General features: G+C 35.1%; 1 protein-coding gene and 1 pseudogene across 1 annotated transcript; both read left to right on the forward strand.

The window, feature by feature from the left end:
• The first annotated feature begins 1,247 nt into the window (after positions 1 to 1,247).
• On the forward strand, positions 1,248 to 2,727 carry LOC142342334 (mitochondrial carnitine/acylcarnitine carrier protein pseudogene; annotated as a pseudogene).
• Positions 2,728 to 3,976: 1,249 nt separating this feature from the next.
• Positions 3,977 to 18,106, forward strand: LOC142342333 (mitochondrial carnitine/acylcarnitine carrier protein-like). Its single transcript, XM_075393633.1, has 5 exons — positions 3,977 to 4,001; positions 5,013 to 5,285; positions 6,293 to 6,415; positions 16,882 to 17,116; positions 17,692 to 18,106. The coding sequence occupies exons 2-5, from the start codon at positions 5,016 to 5,018 to the stop codon at positions 17,910 to 17,912; spliced, it is 849 nt and encodes a 282-aa protein (XP_075249748.1). The 5' UTR covers positions 3,977 to 4,001; positions 5,013 to 5,015; the 3' UTR covers positions 17,913 to 18,106.
• The last annotated feature ends 3,945 nt before the right edge of the window (positions 18,107 to 22,051 follow it).

Genomic DNA, 22,051 nt, shown 5'->3' on the forward strand with positions numbered 1-22,051 from the left:
CAATTGGCTTCACTTGGTAGGGTGCAATACCATTTTTGAGCAAGTCTTTGTAAGGTGTGTAAAATCAGTGCTGCTCTTTTTACTTTCCACTGATGATGCCCAGGTTTGTTTACTGGTTCTATACCGCTACTGAATATCATTGCTGCGATAATACTATTGAGATATTTTTCAACTGTATATCCAGGATCGTAGCCGTCAAATGGTTTAGTTGTTGTGGGTACTGACACATTTGAGGTCAAGGTTTCTATTTGTGGTTCTTCGTTTATACTCATTGAGGTTAATTGTTTATAAAATTTAAAGGAGGTTCGGTTTTGGAATTATTTTGAATTTCGGTGTTTTCACACTGTTGTTGTCTCTTATCGTTTGTTTTCTGTTCTTCTTCTGTATGCGGTTTTGTTGTACTTTCTGTTTTTTGTTTCTATCTGTTATCATTGCAACTAGTGGATATGAACCACTTTCGTCTGTATCATTTAGGCCTTCACGACCGTTATTTTCATGAATGAATAGGTTCGCACTTAGATTCTTGTCTGGTACAAGTGTTGATTTCCGTTTCTCCAATGGTACTGTAAAGTTTTCTTTTGGTGTCGAAGTGGACGTTATATTTTTTGTTGTTGTCATTGATAGTGATCCAGTTTGTTCTCTATCATAAATATTAACTTTATTGTTTTTTACTTTGATGTAATTAATACTATTTGAACTAACTTGCAGTATACTTTCGTGATAAGGCGATGCGTATGTTAGGTCCCAGAGTTGTTGTAACTCTATTTTTTCTAGGTAAGGCATTTCTTTTTCGAATGCTTTTCCCATTAAGGATCGTGTATTATTAACATATTCAATATTATCAGACCAAAATAGATAGCATATTTCTGATACTATCTTCAGGATATCTGTTGCTGTTTCTTCCTTGATGTCTTTCCTGATTTCAATTATTCTAGCTAACCAACTTCCAAAACTTTTGATGTGTGATCGTAACGTGTCGTTTATCGATGGGTTATTTGTTTCTGATACTATTTTAAGATATGGTGTGCTATCTTTGAGTAATTTGTAGGTTGTTTGGTTTATAGCTATAATTCTATCTCTGTCTTGTTTTAATTCATGGTTATGTAAGAAGATTAGTACTATATCTTCTGAGGAGTAGTCTGCATGGTTATTATATTGTGTTACTGTTTTATTTTTTTCGTCGGTTAATTGGAATATAAAATTTTTGTTTAATTGATCTGTCGTTGGACATATTGCAGGTATATAGTGTGATAAGTGGTGTTTATGTAATGTATATTAGGTTACTTGTTTGGTGTCCAGGAACAGGTTAGTTTTTAAATTTTTTGTTTTGTATTATTTGTTTATTATCTGTTGTACATTCAGGTGATATACTGAAAGGTGTTAACGATATATCGTTATCCATGCTATTGGTTATTAGTATACCAATATAGTACTGGTGATTGCACCATACAGGTGATTAATAAAAGAAAATTAAGAATAAAATGAAAAGGTTATTTGCTGGTTCTCTGAATGCTACCAACACTGGTCGCACCAGATAAGACGCGTTCTGAGCTTACCTTTTTATAGGATACTTCTGGAACTGTCTTATGGTCGTCTCAAGAATATTAATAATCTTAAGGCTTACCTGACAAATTAAAGTTCTATGACTCTAGTCTGTTACTCTTCGATGGCAGTACTAGTGATAGAGCACGGGCCCCAATGCTGCTATCTAGACTTAGTCTCAAATATATTTCACGAGAGGAGTAGAGAGAGATTCATATACTTTATCGTTACATCAGGTCTGACTCTGAAGGAACCAACTAAAGAGTGAAGGGAAAGGTTTTATCGTATTTCTAAAAGGGAAAATAATATAACTTTATCCAATCAGAAAAGAGTATTTGAGTTTCAAGAAATAATTTATTCTTTTTTGAAAAAATAGTTTTTTCAAGTTTTTATTTCTGGATGTCAATCAAGATTGACTCCACCAGCACTGGGAGATGCCACCGTAGATATCCTCATTTCCTTCGAATAAAGGAAATAAGTCTTCCTAAGAACTATTTTGTTGAAAATTATCACAGTAGCTGTTTTATGTTTTCGCGTTTCAAACTAGTTGCAAATCATTATAAACTTTGTTGGGATATTTTATCAAATGCCAAAATATCCAAGTTCGTTCTTCATTCAGTGGTAGACTTTCTAGATTGAGTACATGATTAAGAAAGATACGATAAAATTTTGGGCATGCATTGCGTTAATTGTTCTCATTGTATAGCTCAGCTAGGATATCGGTCGGTCGTCAATTTTTAATGGCAAAACAGTATTATTTGCTTTTCAAATTAGACAATGTCGGCGGGAACGGTGAGTCCTCTTAAGGACTTCCTAGCCGGGGGTTTCGGAGGAGTGTGTCTGGTTATGTCTGGCCACCCTTTCGACACAATCAAAGTGAGACTTCAGACTAGCAATCAGTACACTGGAATGCTGGACTGTGTCCGCCAGATCTATGTAAAAGAGGGGCCAAAGGGATACTTTAAAGGGATGCTGGCTCCTGTAATGGGAGTGGCGCCCATGTATGCACTGTGTTTCCTAGGATTCAGCCATGGAATGAGGATACAAGTGAGAAAGTTTATTCTTACTTTTCCAAAGTTGAAACAAAGTCAAAAGTAAACGAAGCCAAAGTCCCACGAAGACTTGCTCTAGATAAAATACTTGCACTCGAAAATGAAATCCACCTAAATAGTCGAGATGATCAGGAACAATTTGAATCGGATATTTTTAGCACTCAACAGTTCAGCGAAATTCAAAAATACTCCAGATCAATCCAAAAGTGACCATCTTTTCCCATGTGGATTTTGTCCCTCCCCATGTTCTCTTCACCATCTGCGTTGAGCCATTCCGAAGGGGGGTAGAATTCCATGACCCGATGCTTGAGTTTTTGCAATGGTGCTATAACAATATTATGTAATCTGAACTCGAAGGGCATTATTGCCCAGTTGTAGTATGCGAATAAGGGGTTATAATTGAGTCAGTATTGGTTTGAGGGTGCATTTCGGTGAACCATATCGTTTTCCTAATCCTGGGTTCTGGGGATTGTTCCAAGGTCGATTGATGACAGAAGGATTTAGAATTGTTACTCCGGGTGTCACTGTATTGGGGAAGCATAGGTTGTCCTGTCTAATAGGTCTGGAGTTTTTCGCGAACCATCGAGATGGTTCGGACCAACGAATTGGTAATTTTTTTGGTTGAGAGGGCAGGGCGTGTTGTTCTCTGCGTTGTGGCATATTTGATGGCTAGGGTGGTCGGACTGGTGGGGGTGCATCGATAGCGGAGCATGAGGTATTTCATTTGATGGTTAGGTTCATTAGCTGGTCTGTTTATTTGGAAACACGCAATGTTTTTACGTGTTACATCCGAGGTTGTTAAGGCTACCATCGGTTGACCACCTCCCCCCCCCCCCATCCGATCCCCCCCCCCCCTCCTCCCACCCTCCCCCCTAGGTAAGGCATTTCTTTTTCGAATGCTTTTCCCATTAAGGATCGTGTATTATTAACATATTCAATATTATCAGACCAAAATAGATAGCATATTTCTGATACTATCTTCAGGATATCTATTGCTGTTTCTTCTTTGATGTCTTTCCTGATTTCAATTATTCTAGCTAACCAACTTCCAAAACTTTTGATGTGTGATCGTAACGTGTCGTTTATCGATGGGTTATTTGTTTCTGATACTATTTTAAGATATGGTGTGCTATCTTTGAATAATTTGTAGGTTGTTTGGTTTATAGCTATAATTCTATCTCTGTCTTGTTTTAATTCATGGTTATGTAAGAAGATTAGTACTATATCTTCTGAGGAGTAGTCTGCATGGTTATTATATTGTGTTACTGTTTTATTTTTTTCGTCGGTTAATTGGAATATAAAATTTTTGTTTAATTGATCTGTCGTTAGACATATTGCAGGTATATAGTGTGATAAGTGGTGTTTATGTAATGTATATTAGGTTACTTGTTTGGTGTCCAGGAACAGGTTAGTTTTTAAATTTTTTATTTTGTATTATTTGTTTATTATCTGTTGTACATTCAGGTGATATACTGAAAGGTGTTAACGATATATCGTTATCCATGCTATTGGTTATTAGTATACCAATATAGTACTGGTGATTGCACCATACAGGTGATTAATAAAAGAAAGTTAAGAATAAAATGAAAAGGTTATTTGCTGGTTCTCTGAATGCTACCAACACTGGTCGCACCAGATAAGACGCGTTCTGAGCTTAGCTTTTTATAGGATACTTCTGGAACTGTCTTATGGTCGTCTCAAGAATATTAATAATCTTAAGGCTTACCTGACAAATTAAAGTTCTATGACTCTAGTCTGTTACTCTTCGATGGCAGTACTAGTGATAGAGCACGGGCCCCAATGCTGCTATCTAGACTTAGTCTCAAATATATTTCACGAGAGGAGTAGAGAGAGATTCATATACTTTATCGTTACATCAGGTCTGACTCTGAAGGAACCAACTAAAGAGTGAAGGGAAAGGTTTTATCGTATTTCTAAAAGGGAAAATAATATAACTTTATCCAATCAGAAAAGAGTATTTGAGTTTCAAGAAATAATTTATTCTTCTTTGAAAAAATAGTTTTTTCAAGTTTTTATTTCTGGATGTCAATCAAGATTGACTCCACCAGCACTGGGAGATGCCACAGTAGATATCCTCATTTCCTTCGAATAAAGGAAATAAGTCTTCCTAAGAACGAGTTTGTCGAAAATTATCACAGTAGCTGTTTTATGTTTTCGCGTTTCAAACTAGTTGCAAATCATTATAAACTTTGTTGGGATATTTTATCAAATGCCAAAATATCCAAGTTCGTTCTTCATTCAGTGGTAGACTTTCTAGATTGAGTACATGATTAAGAAAGATACGATAAAATTTTGGGCATGCATTGCGTTAATTGTTCTCATTGTATAGCTCAGCTAGGATATCGGTCGGTCGTCAATTTTTAATGGCAAAACAGTATTATTTGCTTTTCAAATTAGACAATGTCGGCGGGAACGGTGAGTCCTCTTAAGGACTTCCTAGCCGGGGGTTTCGGAGGAGTGTGTCTGGTTATGTCTGGCCACCCTTTCGACACAATCAAAGTGAGACTTCAGACTAGCAATCAGTACACTGGAATGCTGGACTGTGTCCGCCAGATCTATGTAAAAGAGGGGCCAAAGGGATACTTTAAAGGGATGCTGGCTCCTGTAATGGGAGTGGCGCCCATGTATGCACTGTGTTTCCTAGGATTCAGCCATGGAATGAGGATACAAGTGAGAAAGTTTATTCTTACTTTTCCAAAGTTGAAACAAAGTCAAAAGTAAACGAAGCCAAAGTCCCACGAAGACTTGCTCTAGATAAAATACTTGCACTCGAAAATGAAATCCACCTAAATAGTCGAGATGATCAGGAACAATTTGAATCGGATATTTTTAGCACTCAACAGTTCAGCGAAATTCAAAAATACTCCAGATCAATCCAAAAGTGACCATCTTTTCCCATGTGGATTTTGTCCCTCCCCATGTTCTCTTCACCATCTGCGTTGAGCCATTCCGAAGGGGGGTAGAATTCCATGACCCGATGCTTGAGTTTTTGCAATGGTGCTATAACAATATTATGTAATCTGAACTCGAAGGGCATTATTGCCCAGTTGTAGTATGCGAATAAGGGGTTATAATTGAGTCAGTATTGGTTTGAGGGTGCATTTCGGTGAACCATATCGTTTTCCTAATCCTGGGTTCTGGGGATTGTTCCAAGGTCGATTGATGACAGAAGGATTTAGAATTGTTACTCCGGGGTGTCACTGTATTGGGGAAGCGTAGGTTGTCCTGTCTAATAGGTCTGGAGTTTTTCGCGAACCATCGAGATGGTTCGGACCAACGAATTGGTAATTTTTTTGGTTGAGAGGGCAGGGCGTGTTGTTCTCTGCGTTGTGGCATATTTGATGGCTAGGGTGGTCGGACTGGTGGGGGTGCATCGATAGCGGAGCATGAGGTATGTCATTTGATGGTTAGGTTCATTAGCTGGTCTGTTTATTTGGAAACACGCAATGTTTTTACGTGTTACATCCGAGGTTGTTAAGGCTACCATCGGTTGACCCCCCCCCCCCCATCCGATCCTCCCCCCCCCCCCCCGCGCTCAGCTCACCCCCTCCCTAATGCTAGCATCCCCAAGACCCCGCTGGCTACTACCAAAGCCAAGTGCTCGATGTCGTTTGATTACAAGCTTTCTGCTCTGTATATTTATTTGCCTACAGCTTATGTGAAGGTCGATTATTTAGGGTTATGATAAGCCGGCAACTACGAGTCCTGTGGGGCTGTTCATGGCTGGAGCTCTTGCTGGTTTCTACACCACTGCCATTATGGCACCTGGAGAGAGAATAAAGTGCCTCCTTCAAATCCAGGTAGCATCTTCCATTAAGGTTTGATGAGAATAGCTAGAGATATTACGTTATCGTGTCAAAATCTAAAATTCGTGAGAAAATTGAAAATTGCTCTCGAACGAAGTTTGAATTTGAAACAGTTATTGTAAACCTGAGTAGCGGCTATTATTGGGGACATCGTGGTTTTTACAATCCAAGAATTGGATTGTATTGTCTTTTTTGACTCGAAGAGGAGTATTGGTGGAGCGTCTTTTTATCCATAATTTTTTGGAGTGTATTTAAAATAGGATCCAAAAGGCAATGCCGCACGTAAAAACTAAGCGTTTAGGTCAAACGGTTAACGAATTGAAGAGAGAGTGATTTTCGTTCATATCGCGTTTTTGAGAGAGCGAGAAAATCAGCTGCGAAAAATTTTTTGCTAAGCGAGCGAAGTATTTTGATCACTAGCGGCTTTTTCGAAGCAGCTTTTAATTTTTACTTTACTTTTTCGGGGAAAATGGTTTTCCTAAACCATCATCTAAAAGTGTTATTGTACGATTGGGAGTCTTTTTAAGCATTTCAATCACATATGAGTGTTTTTATGCAATCTTGAGCTATTTTTGTGATTTCGCCGTTTTAGCTTCTTTAACGGTTTTTGTATTATTTTATCATGTTTTAGGGACTGGTATTACGTAATTGGTAAAAATGAGCTTCTATGTTTGTTTTAGTGACCTTTTGACATCGACAATGTCAGTTTAAGTTTGTTTTAAAATACTTAAATAGGCTTAATTTAAAGATGAAGTTTTCTGTTTTTGAAGATTTTTGACTTGTTCTTCCGGCTATTTTTGTGAGTTTCAGAATAATTCTTCAATGTTTAATTATTAACTTAAAGTTGCTGACAGGTTTATTCTTCTTAAGACTTCTTAAGTCCAAACAATTAAAGGTTTGATAGCACATATTTTTTTATAAAAATTATTTAATAATTGCTGTTTTTGTAAATTATGGTTCCTGCTCACGTTTTTTGTGTTTTACAGTGCGTTTGGGTGTCGCGTATGAGCTCAATAAACCAAACAGCAACTGCTTCTTGAGGAGCTTTGGGAACAGTTTATTAAGACTTTGCAGTTTTCAGCGAAGTTTATTTGAAAATTTTTACTGATTTTCTAGGTTTTTTTCTATAACTTTTTATTTTTGCTCTGAATCTGCTCCAGGGTTTGATAATAAGTTACTGCATAGTTTCTAGAGGTAATGTTTTGGTTTTCAATGTTTTAATAACACTAAATTTAGCAATTTGTTGATTTAATTTAATTTTTGTCAATATTTTGAAAATTATGATGTTCCAAATTTATCGATCTTTATGAGCCAGTGAAACTTAAAGGTTTTCAATAGGGATACTGGATAGTACCTGGAGACAATGAAATTGTTCTGAGGATATTAATATCAGGAAGTTTAGCAGGATTTTGTTTAAGTTTGCAATTGTTTTTAAATTTTTCTTGTGTGTTACGATCTTTACTGGCCAAGAAATGGTTTTGAACATTTTGTTCTGCGAAATTTAGAAACTTTCTTTGAATTTAGCACTTATCAGTTTTATTTCTCGAGTTTATCTACCTTTAGTGGATAAAAATATTTCAAGGCTTGTGCGTGAGTTAATGAATATATTGAATTGTATCTTATTTGGCCTTCAGGGTAAAAGCTTCAAGAGTTTTAACTTTGATTATTTTTTAAGTAGTGCCAAGCGTATATGCCCTAATTCTTGAGAATCAGAGTCGAGTTTTTGATTTCGAATATTAATTTTGAAAAAGCTCTATTGTTCTATACTATTTAATTTTTTCTCAATTTCTACTTTTTCGAGACATATCGTTGGTTATATTTATTCTATCGTTTGATAGTCAATTTTTGAGCTAAGTTAATTTACGCCAGACAAGGGATCATACAGAATGCCCTAATTCTTGAGTATCTGAGTCTTGAGTTTTTGATTGCGAATATTAATGTTGAAAAAGCTCTCTTAGGGTTTTTTACTTACAGTGCGTATGTGTCTCATAAAAGTACCGTCCGAAAATGGATTTAAAAAATAACATAGCCGACAGATTGCGGGAAAATAGACACAATAGACGCTTGTGTCCGAACTAAAACAACTAAAGAAATATGATACAGATTGACCACCAGTCCTTTAATAGACCACTAGACTTTTGTGTTAGATTCGTACTGTCATTTTGTGAGACGAATACACTCTGTAAGGAAAAACCCTAATAGAGCTTTTTCAAAGTTAATGTTGGAATTCAAAAACTCAAGACACTGATACTCAAGAATTAGGGCATTTCTTGAGTATCCGAGTCTTTGAGTTTTTGATTTCGAATAATTTTTAAAAAGCTCTATTAGGGTTGTTCCTTTAAGAGCGTATGTGTCTCATAAAATGACAATCCGGATCTAACACAAAAGTCTAGTGCTCTATTAAAGGACTGGTGGTCAATCTGTATCTTATTTCTTCAGTTGTTTCAATTCCAGTGAAGGACACAAGCGTCTATTGCGGCTATTTTCCGGCAATCTGCCGGCTATATTATTTTCTTGTCCATTTTATTGAAGTGTGTTTTGAAGCAGAAAGTGAAACGCGGAAAGTATTTGGAGTAGCTTGAGTGTTGAACAAAATTGGATAGCTGAGTGGAAAGAGAGGTTTTTGTTCATACCATTTGATACCACGTGAGATTTAATTTTGATACTGTATTAATTTAAGGCTTGTTTTGACAGTGGTGTGAAGGTTTCTGCTAATTACTATAAGTTTTATGCTGATTTGGAGGTTTTCCACTATTTTGATTTTTTTAGTCGACTTTTAGCACTTTGGTATGAAACATTTTTTGTCGAAATCAGAAATTTTAAATTGTGACATTTGTCGTGCCTATTTTGACTCACCTGTTGTTTTGCGAGCATTTTAATACTCTGGTACTCTGGTCTTATAGAGTATAATAGTGTTCTAAAGAGATCTTTTCTTTCTTTGTCGGTTTTTTCGCGGCAGCGAGAAGTCAATTTAGAGTTGTGATCGTTTATCACACTAGTGTAGAAAAGGGAGCGATAAAGCGTGATTTTTTGTAACTTAATTTTTTTCAGGTGCGGCACTTCGATTTCTGTTTTCAGTCTTTCTTCTCTTGAGTTCATTTATTATGATACTCATGTTCTAATTGCGCCGATTTGCCATTGCTCGATTTCATCAACAGACAGCTAATGCTTTCTATTACTTTTGACGCTATTTGTTATCAAATATTAGTCAATATTCCGATTTCTTATTTTTGGCTTGTCTATTGTCTTATTTGCGTTGTTATTATTTCTGTTATCTTATCTTTTAATTCCATTAATGACAGGTCTCCTTTGCTTCTAATGAATCATACATGAACGTCATTAACGGTTCGAGTTCATGGCTAAGGGTTTTCATGACAGTATTTTTTCTCAAACACCTTAACGTATTTCGGAGTTTTGCGAGTTGATTTCACTTCTTGTTTTCTTATTGTTTCTGCTCAATAGGGAAATGTATGATAGGTTGCTGAAAAGGAATATTTCAATCCGTTGAACTGCTTCGCTATATAGCTAATGCTTTCTATGAATTTGACACTAATTGTTTTCATAAAATAATATTGAGTTCTGCGAGTTTTTTTATGCTCACTTTGTTGTCTTTCCCTTAGTCTGCTTATTGATAGATGGCATCTTTTACTAAATAAATTTGGTCATTTAATTAATTGTTTCAGATGATAGATAATACTTTCTACGTTGTTTGTTTTCAAAATATTTCAAAATTCTCACTTTTGCTGTTATTTGTTGTACTTATTGCTCGCATCACTTAATCTCATTGATGATTTGTCTAATCGGTTGCCAGTGAGGATTTAGTTTATTTGAAACATTTTTTTTTCAATGCGTAAAGTTTTTAGGGTTTTGAGAGTTTTTATGCTCATCTTGTCATTTCCCTTAGCCTCACTAATAAAGGTCTCTTCTGTTGCTAAGAAAGGTTATTCAATTGAATTAATTATGTCATTTAATAGGTATTGCTTTTTACGCTCAAAAATGATGAGTTTTGCTGGTGTTTTTTTGCTTTTTGCTGTCGTATCGCTTCAATCTCATTGATGACGTCTAATCGGTTGCCACTGAAGATTTAGTTAATCTAGAACTTTTTTCATTGCGTAGCTGTTGTCATTTTATCTTCACATTAAACTTCATATTTTATCACATAAAACGGAAAACAAATTAGTTATAAAGCCTAAGATATAATATTGGCATGAATTGCATCTATGGTCTATCTGAAAATTGGCTGCATACAAAGGTTGATACTGACTTATGAACCCCAACAATTTCAACTAGTTTTTCGCGATGACAGTGAGATAACAGGGAGGCTAGGGAATTTTAATTGTTCCTCGAAGAGGTAACCCAAAGCTACGCACAGATCTGATTTTCAAATTTTGATACTTTCCATAGAAACTTGCCACCAAAAAACTTAATTAAAAGTTTAAATAAATACCCATCAAACGTTTCATATAATCCAAATAAACTTCATTTTCTTGAGCAATCTGCTAGATCAATTGATAAAGCTTTTACGGATATCCAAAACACAAAATTTTTGATGGGCTACTACAAATCTTTTGGAAAAGAGATATATGCAGAATTTACAAACAATCATTCAACCTTACGATCTAAATGTGACTAATAATGAGCAAGCAACTGGAATGAAGAGTTGCTCCCTTATGGATTACATTATTATCGATGCACACGACTCCGCCTTTTATAGCGGAATGTCTATTTCACCGATATAAACCAATAATTTTGCTCAATAGTACTCGCGATGAAACTAAGTAAGAGTAAAAAAATTTAAAAAGCAAGTTATATGAACTGCAGCCCAAGTTTTCGAAGAATCCAAACAAAAAACTAGTACGCATTTTAGATTCCATTTCCAGATAAAGCGTTGCGCGCATTTGAAAGAGCTTGAACTGTAAATACTATTATATGCCCCACCTAAAACAATTTTCATATTCAATTTTACCTCGGTAATCTGCTAATGAATTAATATGGCAATTCAGTGGATGAGTTTTGAAAGACAAAATATGTGCTGGGTATGAGAAATCTCAACCGCAAAGAGTGAAATGGAATGTGATCAATGAAGTAAGAAACTCCTAGAAATGACCAAAGCTGCGCGCTTTAAAAAACTTTCAATGGTCTTCCTTTGGGTCCCTCTAGAGTTCCTTAATTGGCACTTCGAAATGCAGCTGACGAACTAGCCGAGCGTGTTTGTTCTCTTGTGAAGGAGTTAATAAAAATGGATATTTCTTGCTTCAGTTTAAAAGAGCTGACATTACTCTATTTTTAAAAAGACGACCTTGGTGATCCTCTAATCTATGGCCAATTTCGTTAACACCAGCGTTAGCAAAAGTTTTCTCTTTACTTAATGAACAACGAATTGTAGAATATGTATAAGAGTTCCAAATCAGAATTTAGTTCCCGAAAAATGTTTTCTAAAGCATATGCGTTTGTCAGTTTTACACAAAATTTATGATGGGCTACTACAAATCTTTTGGAAAAGAGATATATGCAGAATTTACAAACAATCATTCAACCTTACGATCTAAATGTGACTACTAATGAGCAAGCAACTGGAATGAAGAGTTGCTCCCTTATGGATTACATTATTATCGATGCACACGACTCCGCCTTTTATAGCGGAATGTCTATTTCACCGATATAAACCAATAATTTTGCTCAATAGTACTCGCGATGAAACTAAGTAAGAGCAAAAAAATTAAAAAAACAAGTTATTGATATGAACTGCAGCCCAAGTTTTCGAAGAATCCAAACAAAAAAACTAGTACGCATTTTAGATTTCATTTCCAGATAAAGCGTTGCGCGCATTTGAAAGAGCTTGAACTGTAAATACTATTATATGCCCCACCTAAAACAATTTTCATATTCAATTTTACCTCGGTAATCTGCTAATGAATTAATATGGCAATTCAGTGGATGAGTTTTGAAAGACAAAATATGTGCTGGGTATGAGAAATCTCAACCGCAAAGAGTGAAATGGAATGTGATCAATGAAGTAAGAAACTCCTAGAAATGACCAAAGCTGCGCGCTCTAAAAAACTTTCAATGGTCTTCCTTTGGGTCCCTCTAGAGTTCCTTAATTGGCACTTCGAAATGCAGCTGACGAACTAGCCGAGCGTGTTTGTTCTCCTGTGAAGGAGTTAATAAAAATGGATATTTCCTGCTTCAGTTTAAAAGAGCTGACATTACTCTATTTTTAAAAAGACGACCTTGGTGATCCTCTAATCTATCGCCAATTTCGTTAACACCAGCGTTAGCAAAAGTTTTCTCTTTACTTAATGAACAACGAATTGTAGAATATGTATAAGAGTTCCAAATCAGAATTTAGTTCCCGAAAAATGTTTTCTAAAGCATATGCGTTTGTCAGTTTTACACAAAATTTATGATGGGCTACTACAAATCTTTTGGAAAAGAGATATATGCAGAATTTACAAACAATCATTCAACCTTACGATCTAAATGTGACTACTAATGAGCAAGCAACTGGAATGAAGAGTTGCTCCCTTATGGATTACATTATTATCGATGCACACGACTCCGCCTTTTATAGCGGAATGTCTATTTCACCGATATAAACCAATAATTTTGGTCAATAGTACTCGCGATGAAACTAAGTAAGAGCAAAAAAATTAAAAAAACAAGTTATTGATATGAACTGCAGCCCAAGTTTTCGAAGAATCCAAACAAAAAAACTAGTACGCATTTTAGATTTCATTTCCAGATAAAGCGTTGCGCGCATTTGAAAGAGCTTGAACTGTAAATATTATTATATGCCCCACCTAAAACAATTTTCATATTCAATTTTACCTCGGTAATCTGCTAATGAATTAATATGGCAATTCAGTGGATGAGTTTTGAAAGACAAAATATGTGCTCGGTATGAGAAATCTCAACCGCAAAGAGTGAAATGGAATGTGATCAATGAAGTAAGAAACTCCTAGAAATGACCAAAGCTGCGCGCTCTAAAAAACTTTCAATGGTCTTCCTTTGGGTCCCTCTAGAGTTCCTTAATTGGCACTTCGAAATGCAGCTGACGAACTAGCCGAGCGTGTTTGTTCTCTTGTGAAGGAGTTAATAAAAATGGATATTTCCTGCTTCAGTTTAAAAGAGCTGACATTACTCTATTTTTAAAAAGACGACCTTGGTGATCCTCTAATCTATCGCCAATTTCGTTAACACCAGCGTTAGCAAAAGTTTTCTCTTTACTTGATGAACAACGAATTGTAGAATATGTATAAGAGTTCCAAATCAGAATTTAGTTCCCGAAAAATGTTTTCTAAAGCATATGCGTTTGTCAGTTTTACTGAAAAAGTTAGAACAAAAAAGAGGGGAAAATAAAGCAGCTGCGTTTGTATATCTATCAAAGGCTTTTGAATCCATCATGATTTTCGTTATCAGCTCAAAGCTATCTTTCAAACAGAACACATTGAGTGACAATAATGTTAATTCAGGTTGTATTGAACTGGCTCAAGTTCTTAGGCAGTGAACAGTATGTCCTTTTTTGTTCAATCTATGTCAATGATCTCAGCGTTTTTTGTGGAACAAAACATTACTTAGATGTCTCATTCCTACTGAGCTGTGGCGATGAATTGTCCAAGAGCAAAGACGAAGAGAGTTTGAGATGACCATGTAAAAGAGCATACTGTTTTTAATTTTGCCTAAAAATCAATCCGGAAAAACTGAAATTTTTTGGTAATTCTAATCCTAAAGACGAAACGACATTATAAACGACGGCGGAGAACAAATAATAAATTCAATGACAGAAATCAAATATCTCGGTGTTTTTTGAACAATGAATTCCATTTTCAATAACGGAATATTGTTTTGTCAAAAATGGTCTAGGGCAATAAATGCATGTATACAAAGGAACCTAATTCCGACTGTATATAAAAAATCATTTTGAATATTTTTGTTCTCAGTCATGTTAAATATTCTTCTGTTCTAGTTAGAGCTATTAATTAGAGTCTCATAACTGTAGAAAAGCAACTAAATTACTCCAAGAAATCTTGTTTCAATTGGCCAAAGTATACTTAGGTTGTATAATCAAACTGGGTATACCACTAATTTTTACTACTAATTGAGCATAGAGTTGCCACTTACTGTCATAACAACCTGAAGAAAATTAAGACTGCATTCTCGTGCTGTGCTATGAACTTACCACCTGCAAGTTTTTACATACATAAGTGAACACGTTGCAATTTGCTGGGGAACAGTAGTATGGGAAAAGCCAAAGAAAGATTCTCAAGCACAATGCTCTTCCAAGAAATTATCTATTAATGTCATAGACTGCTGCACTGAAGTGTAACCATTTTTCGTTTAATGAATACAAGAGGGAACCAAACAAAACTCAATAGAGTGCAATTACCTGAAAAGGTTTTTAATTTTTTCTTGTTGAATTTATGAAACTGCCTTCCGTCCACCTCATTATCAGTATTTTCTCAATACATTTATGATCACTTTTTATTTATGAATAATCATTTATCTACATTTTCTAATTAATAGCCGCCCTCATCTTCTCAGCCGGCTATTATGGCGATCCTTCTTTTTTACAATTCAAAGAATTTGAATTGTATTGGGGCGCTGTCTTTTTTTAAGATCTGTTCACACATTTTCATGATTTTTGAAGTCAAATGGGAGTAGTGATTTTGGTCACGCCGAAACAGGAAATGGAATGAAAAAGCGAGTGGTTTTGCGGCGTGAACTTTTTTCGCTCTAAAATTAATGTAGATTGAGAAAACGGTGTTTGAACAAAAATTTGGTTTCTCTGTAGTGGTTTTTTGTTCACTTGCGGCAATTTTACTTTGATTTTTACAGTTTTTTTCGATTTTTTGCATCGGATTTCTTTCTAAATGGTTTTCTCAATCCATTCACAACTCATTCTAGGCCTAGTTTTTTGTTTGAATAAAATTTTTGTTTCTCGCTAGTGGTTTTTTTGTTCTTATGCGGCATTTTGACATTGATTTTCTGTTTTTTTTCTTATTTTTATCTGATTTTTTAAAAAAAGTTTTCTCAATTCACTCAAAGTCCATTCTAGGTCTAGTTTTTCTATTTAGTCAATGAAAATTCTTTGAATTGTACGTCAGGACTTGTCCTGCTATTTTTTTTTTACTTCGTCGAATAAAAAAATGATTCGCTTTACCTCATTTTGCCGCCTTTTCAACATTTTGCGTGATATCTTTTTGACTTCTCTAGGCTAGTTTCACTCTTCTCTCATTTCTGCTAAAAGTGATTTTGAACATCAGTTGCTCAGCAAAGCAATACAAAATGAACAGAGTCAGTATTAAAAAATTGAAGTCAGAAGTAGAAACGGGATAAACCCATAAAGCCCAATTTTAGATACCCGCTATTTGAACGTCGTTTCTATAAGTCTTAGTTACCATCTCTAATGCTTATTGGTATTGATAATAGCCCCTGTAGCCTCTCTCTAAGAAACAGAAGTACGTTATGTTCAACTACGAAATGCCATCAAAATAAATCGGACTTAAAAAATGTTTTTGTACAAAAATCTTTTTTTTTCAATATCTTCTATTCTTTCAATCCCAATCATGCTTATTGGAATCAACGGCGGCTATTTTCCGGCAATCTGCCGGGTATGTTTAATATTTTCTCGGTGATCATTTTTTTAAAACTAGGAGATCTTCACAGTCGTTTTGCGGCTATGTTAGTTTATAAATTTTGAGCTTCCATTTATCTGGCAATGAACGTTTTGATAAATCTGCAGCAGTGACAGAATGGTTCTAACTCGTTCTAAACTGTTTCATTTTATTAGCATTCATTTCGAAATTTAAGATAATCTTTGCTGAAAGATTTTGATGATCTAGTTTAACTAGGAGTACAGCTTCTGGCAAAATACTAGAATTAGTCAACTAACTGAGAAAGATTTTTCAGATTAAAAGACTTAAATTTGTCTGCTTGACGTCATTTTGTACTGCATTTTGCATGAATTTTTTAGGTCAATCATGTGATGATCTTTTTTTGAACATACATAATAAGCAATTGAAAGAATGACTTCTGAACTCAGTTAAATCTAAATTGGGAATTTTAATTTCTAATTGAAGTTCAAAAGTTCAATTGTCTCTGGTCTTTTTTCTATTGAGGGGTGCCAACAGTCTATTTCGGAGCTCTCTGCCAGCTATTATTTTAGTTTCATTTTTTGGGGTTGCGATCGGACATCGAGATAATACCTTCGTATTATCTCGATGTCCGATTGCTACGTATTTGTTGCAAGTCCAGGAATTTAAACTTATATCACAGCCGACACATCGCACCAATTCCCAATAGCCCACCACTCCCCAATAGTGTATATATATATATATATATATATATATATATATATATATTATATATATATATATATATATATATATATATATATATATATATATATATATTATATATATATGTATATCATTTATCCAATTAAAGTGTATCTTGTTTAGCAATACGCTGGTCCAGTGGACTGTGCCAAACAGATCTACAGAGAGGGAGGTCTCCTTAGTCTGTACAGGGGTTCCTGTGCCACTCTACTGAGAGATGTGCCTGCTTCAGGCATGTACTTTGCCTCATATCACTCCATACAGCGAATCATGCGGAGAGGCGACCCTGATAAGCATCTTTCCAGCGCTCAGATATTAGTGGCCGGTGGATTTGCAGGCGTCTTCAATTGGCTAGTCGGTGAGAAGTGTTTTAGGAAAATCATTCACTTATTAGCTACCGCATAGATTAGCGACCTTGGAAATTTTGAAAACTTATAAAGCTAAAGATATCTTATTTTTGTCACTGACAAAGTTTTGACTAATAACCAGAAAGAAAGAAAGTTAATTTTGTTGCTCTATGTTTATCAATAAAGATCACACACAAACAACGTGGAGAAATAACGGGACAGTCAGATCTTTTTCAATTTGCCCAAAAATAAATTAAGGACTGAAATACGATGACTTGCTATACGTTCGTTAAATATGTTTAATAGCCGCCTGAGCTTCTCAGTCGGCTATTATAGCGCTCCTGTTTTTGTTTTTTACAATTCAAAAAATTTTAATTGTATTTGGCACTGTCTTTTTTAAGATCTGTTCACACGTTTTCATTTTTGAAGTCAAATTGGAGTGGTGACTGGACAAGCTTTACTAAATGGCTTTTTTGAGGTTGGGCTCTGAGTTTATTGCTTCAGAATAGCATACAGTGAGGCTATCGCAATGTTAACATTATTCTGAGCAGCATGGCTGAAAGATTTCATTAGTAATTTTGTTCAGGCATGCCAGCAGATGTTTTGAAAACGAGGTTCCAGACTGCACCTGTGGGTATGTACCCCAAGGGAGTGAGAAGTGTCTTCTCTGAGCTGATGAGGAAGGAGGGAATTCTAGCTCTCTACAAGGGTATCACTCCTGTCCTCGTCAGGGCATTCCCCGCCAACGCTTGCTGCTTTTTGGGATTCGAATACGCAAACTGGTTTTTAACTCTAATTGGATTATAAGTTGTTGCTGCTTATTTTGAACTTATCCTTTTCGAAGACTGATTCTCTGTTGCAGATGGCAGAAAAATAATAAACAATTTGCTTATCAAGTAGAAACATATAGATTTTATATAATATTTAATACTTATTGTACAGTGTTTGCATTTATTTGGTATTCAATAAATTCTAAGCCTCAAAAGTTCTCAATTTACTGCGATGTGATTCGAGTTACACGTTACACACTCATAGAAACTGTTGAGCTAATTTTAACTTGCTGTAAAAACTATCAGTTTGAAAATGTATGTTCATTAAATCCTGTAACTTTATACTGGATTGTATATTATTTTTTACTCAATAAAAGGGGCCAGTAAGAATTCTGAAACTGGGTTCCACTTCAATTTTTGGTGACTCAAATTGGTGACCGGTAAAGCCTTATCAAGTTACTCCGACAAAAAATATTCCATGGAAACAGTGCGTGCGGTCGGAAAGAAAGATTTAAAAAAGTGCTCCAAAAGACATTATTAAACGTTACAATGGCTAGAAAAGCTATTCTGACGCGACCTTTGCCGCAGACGTTGAACTCGGAAGAGAAAGAGAAACAGAACGCAGTGTTGAGAGAGCAGCCGAGTGCTCACACTTTGGAAGTGAAGAAGTGCCAGAAGACAGTGTTGAGACAGTTCAGAAGACTCTCTCCGGTGTGTGATGCAATCAGGGAGAAATTTCACGTGAAAAAGAAAGTGGAAACTGTCGAGGATTTCTTCAAGGTGAACGCCTAAATGGTAACAGAAAAAATGAATTGTATTGGGGCGCTGTCTTTTTAGATCTGTTCACACATTTCAATGATTTTTGAAGTCAAATTGGAGTAGTGATTTTGGTCACGCCGAAACAGGAAATGGAGCGGTTTCTCGGGGTGAAAAAACGAGTGGTTTTGCGGCGTCAAAGTTTTTCACTAATTTTAAAGTGGAGTGAGAAATTATCTGAACAAAAATTCGCTTTCTCGCTAATGGTTTTGTGTTCACATGCGGCAATTTCACTTTGATCTTTACTGCTTTTCGATTTTTTGGATACAATTTTTTTTCTAAACGATGTTCCCGATCCATTCTTAGTTCATTCTAGGCCTAGTTTTTTGTTTGAACCAATTGTCCATTTCTCGCTTATGATTTTTTCACATGCGGCATTTTGACATTGATTTTCCGGTTTTTGTTATTATTTTGATCTCACTTTTTAAGAAATGGTTTTCCCAATTCACACATAGTCAGTTCTAGGTCTAGTTTTTTGTTTAGTCAATGAAAATTCTTTAAATTGTACGTTAGGGCTTGTCCTGCTATGCTTTTTTGTTTCGTCTGACGCTTTTCGTTTTACATTTGTTCACACAGCAAAGCTGAAAACGTCAAATTTTCTGAATGACTTCTTGCTCTCACGGCATTTGCGCGCGTTACTTCATTTCTCTCTCTCTCTCTCTCTCTCTCTCTCTCTCTCTCTCTGGTAAAAGTTTTTCAGTCAGTTACGTGATTAATAGCCGCCGTAAGCCTCTCAACGGCTATTATTTAGGCGCTCCATTTTTTACAAGTGTCTTGAAAGTTTGTCATTTTTTTAGCTTTGCAACCTCAAGGGCCAAGGAACATCCTCTAGGATTCGAAAATAGGTAACTGTATAGCTTCTATTGGCCATGAAATGGTTTCCAATGTTTTAATATCTTGAATTTTTGCAGTTTTTAATAAAATTTAGCAGTTTTTTCAAGATTTTTAACCAGCATTTTTTCCGGCACCATGGGCCAAGGAATCTCCTCTAGATTTTGATAATAAATACTGCCTAGATGCTAGAGGTGATCTATTGGTTATCAATTTTTTAATAAGAGTTTTGGAAATTTTTTGATAAAATTTAAATTTTTTTGAATACTGAAGATTATTGTCATGTTCCAAATTTATTGATCTTTGAGTCAGTGAAACTCTTCAAGGTTTGAAATAGAGATACTGGATACTCTTTGGAGACGATGAAATGGTTCTTATGATATTAATATCACAAATTTTAGCTAGATTTTTAAAAATTTGCAACTTCAATTTTTTGAATCTTTTTTGTCATTTTCTGAGTTAAACAATCTGCACAGGCTAATGAAACTTTTTTAGGTCATTCAGATGGGATACGTGGGAGGATTCCACAGAACAAAGCATGGTTTTGAATATTTTATTTTCGCAAACCTTAGAAAATAATTTTTGCAATTAAGAATTTGTCATATTTCTCGAGTTTACCTACCTTTAGTGGATAATAAATCTCTCAAGACTTGTGCGTGAGTTAAATTTTTTTCATATTTGGCCTTCATGGTAAGAGCTTCAAGAGTTCTAGCAATGAATATTTTTTGTTTAATTTGTTTGATTGGTTTAGTTTCTCAACTTTTGAGATTGTCTTTTTGGATGGGATTGTTCAATTGATCTGGTTAGGTACATTAGTTGTCAGTTTTTCAATCAATTCATTGGATTGTAATTAATGACTAGTCCTGCTGTATTAATTAATTCGCTTAACCTTTTGATCACGGTTTTCGTTTTTCATAAGTCACGATTTCGACAGTTGATTTACTTCACTCACTGTTTCAACTGAATGGATATTAAATTCTTTCACATATTAAATTACATAATGTAGTGAATACGGTCAAGGACAAAATGTTGCAAAATAAAAAAAAACAGGATAAGCCGATAAAGCCTTGTTAAAAAGCCGCATGACATTAGGTTAGCGAATTTCATTAAAGCTATTGCTGGCTGGTATTAGTATTATGCATAATGGCCTTCAATTTAAAAGCTGAATTGAGTGTAATTTTGGAATCTAACCAAATATGCAGAATTTACTCAACAAATACAAACACTTGGACGCTTAGAAAAATTCTGTCAATATCTCTTATTTTTTTCTGTGTGAATCACAATGTGCACCAAGCGGGTCAACGGCGGCTATTTTCCGGCAAGTTGTCGGCTATGTTTAGGTTTCGATGATACGTGACTTACCTCATTCTTGACTTTTGCATTTTAAAACATAAGTTGAATTTGAATTAGTTTTTCTTCAAAGGAACTCATGTATGTAATAAAGGCCCCCTAATGAAAAAGCTTCTTTGCACCGAATTTTAACCAGCTTTATTAATATATCGCTGAGTGTTTTTACATAGCTTTTTGAGCGGCGCGTCGATAAGTTTTTCAACTTATATCTATCTGTTTCTATCTTTATTTTATGGCACGCAACTTTATTCTTTCGCAGCTATTCCGGCGATCTGCTGGCTTTGTTTTTAAACTTCTCCCTATAGTTTTTTGGTTTAATGTTTAGTTTGGAACTTTTATATAGTTTTCGCTCTTGAAAGGTGCCATTGAACTCTAGACGGCACTTTACAACGAAATAAGATCCTTTTTGGGTTTTTGTTTCTTGATTTGTTTGTTGTTTAATATACTTCTACCATGTATTTAGTGGATAAAAACCTGAGCAGAAGCATTAGCATTGTGTGTTTAAAAACAACATATTGGAAGTAGCATCGTAGCATTTTGTTGATAGTTTTGTTCCAGATGTTTGTAGAGAATTAAATTTTGACATTGTCCTTCATTTTTTCCTTTTCCTGTTTTTTTCCGTTTGAACTATTTTTTTTTGTCTTTCTGTAATTTGGTAGTCATTTAGTAAATGTAACTTGCTTGTTTCGCAAGGTTTTTTTTGCTAGCAGTTGAAAGTCATAATTTGTAAAAAAAAACCATCAGATCTTATCAGTTTTTGTTGTGAGGTACTGGTATAAGATGAGCTGACTGTTATTATTTCAAAGTGATTAGCAAGATTAATTTAGTGGTTGATTATGCGGGTTAAAATAGTCAATTTTCCACTTCGAGTCGTTTCCGGAATTCCTCTTTCGACTTTTTTTGTAAATGAGAAGCCAAATTAGAGTGGTGATTTTAGTCACGCTGGAGTATTAAAAAAGCCGAAACAGCTATTTGGTTCGAAGCATGTTTTTTATTTGAACAAGTTTTAAAGTGGAGTGAGAATTTGGTGTTTGCAGAATATTGCACAAGAATTTTGAGAATGACTTTACAAACAACAATCTATTGTTTCTGATGTCTTATCACTTACTATCATTAATGGCAGCTCTGAATGGTTGCTATTGAGGCATACATTAATCAAATTACTTGTTGCGGTTAACC

Source organism: Convolutriloba macropyga, chromosome 7 (assembly GCF_964194025.1).
Source record: "Convolutriloba macropyga chromosome 7, txConMacr16.3, whole genome shotgun sequence".
Taxonomy (NCBI): Eukaryota; Metazoa; Xenacoelomorpha; order Acoela; family Convolutidae; genus Convolutriloba; species Convolutriloba macropyga.

Excerpts from the sequence above, each read along its gene's own strand:
- LOC142342333 (XM_075393633.1), top strand. The coding sequence starts at position 5,016 with ATGTCGGCGGGAACGGTGAGTCCTCTTAAGGACTTCCTAGCCGGGGGT. Across the intron at positions 6,416-16,881 it reads AGTGCCTCCTTCAAATCCAG|CAATACGCTGGTCCAGTGGA; the intron begins GTAGCATCTTCC and ends TATCTTGTTTAG. Across the intron at positions 17,117-17,691 it reads CGTCTTCAATTGGCTAGTCG|GCATGCCAGCAGATGTTTTG; the intron begins GTGAGAAGTGTT and ends AATTTTGTTCAG.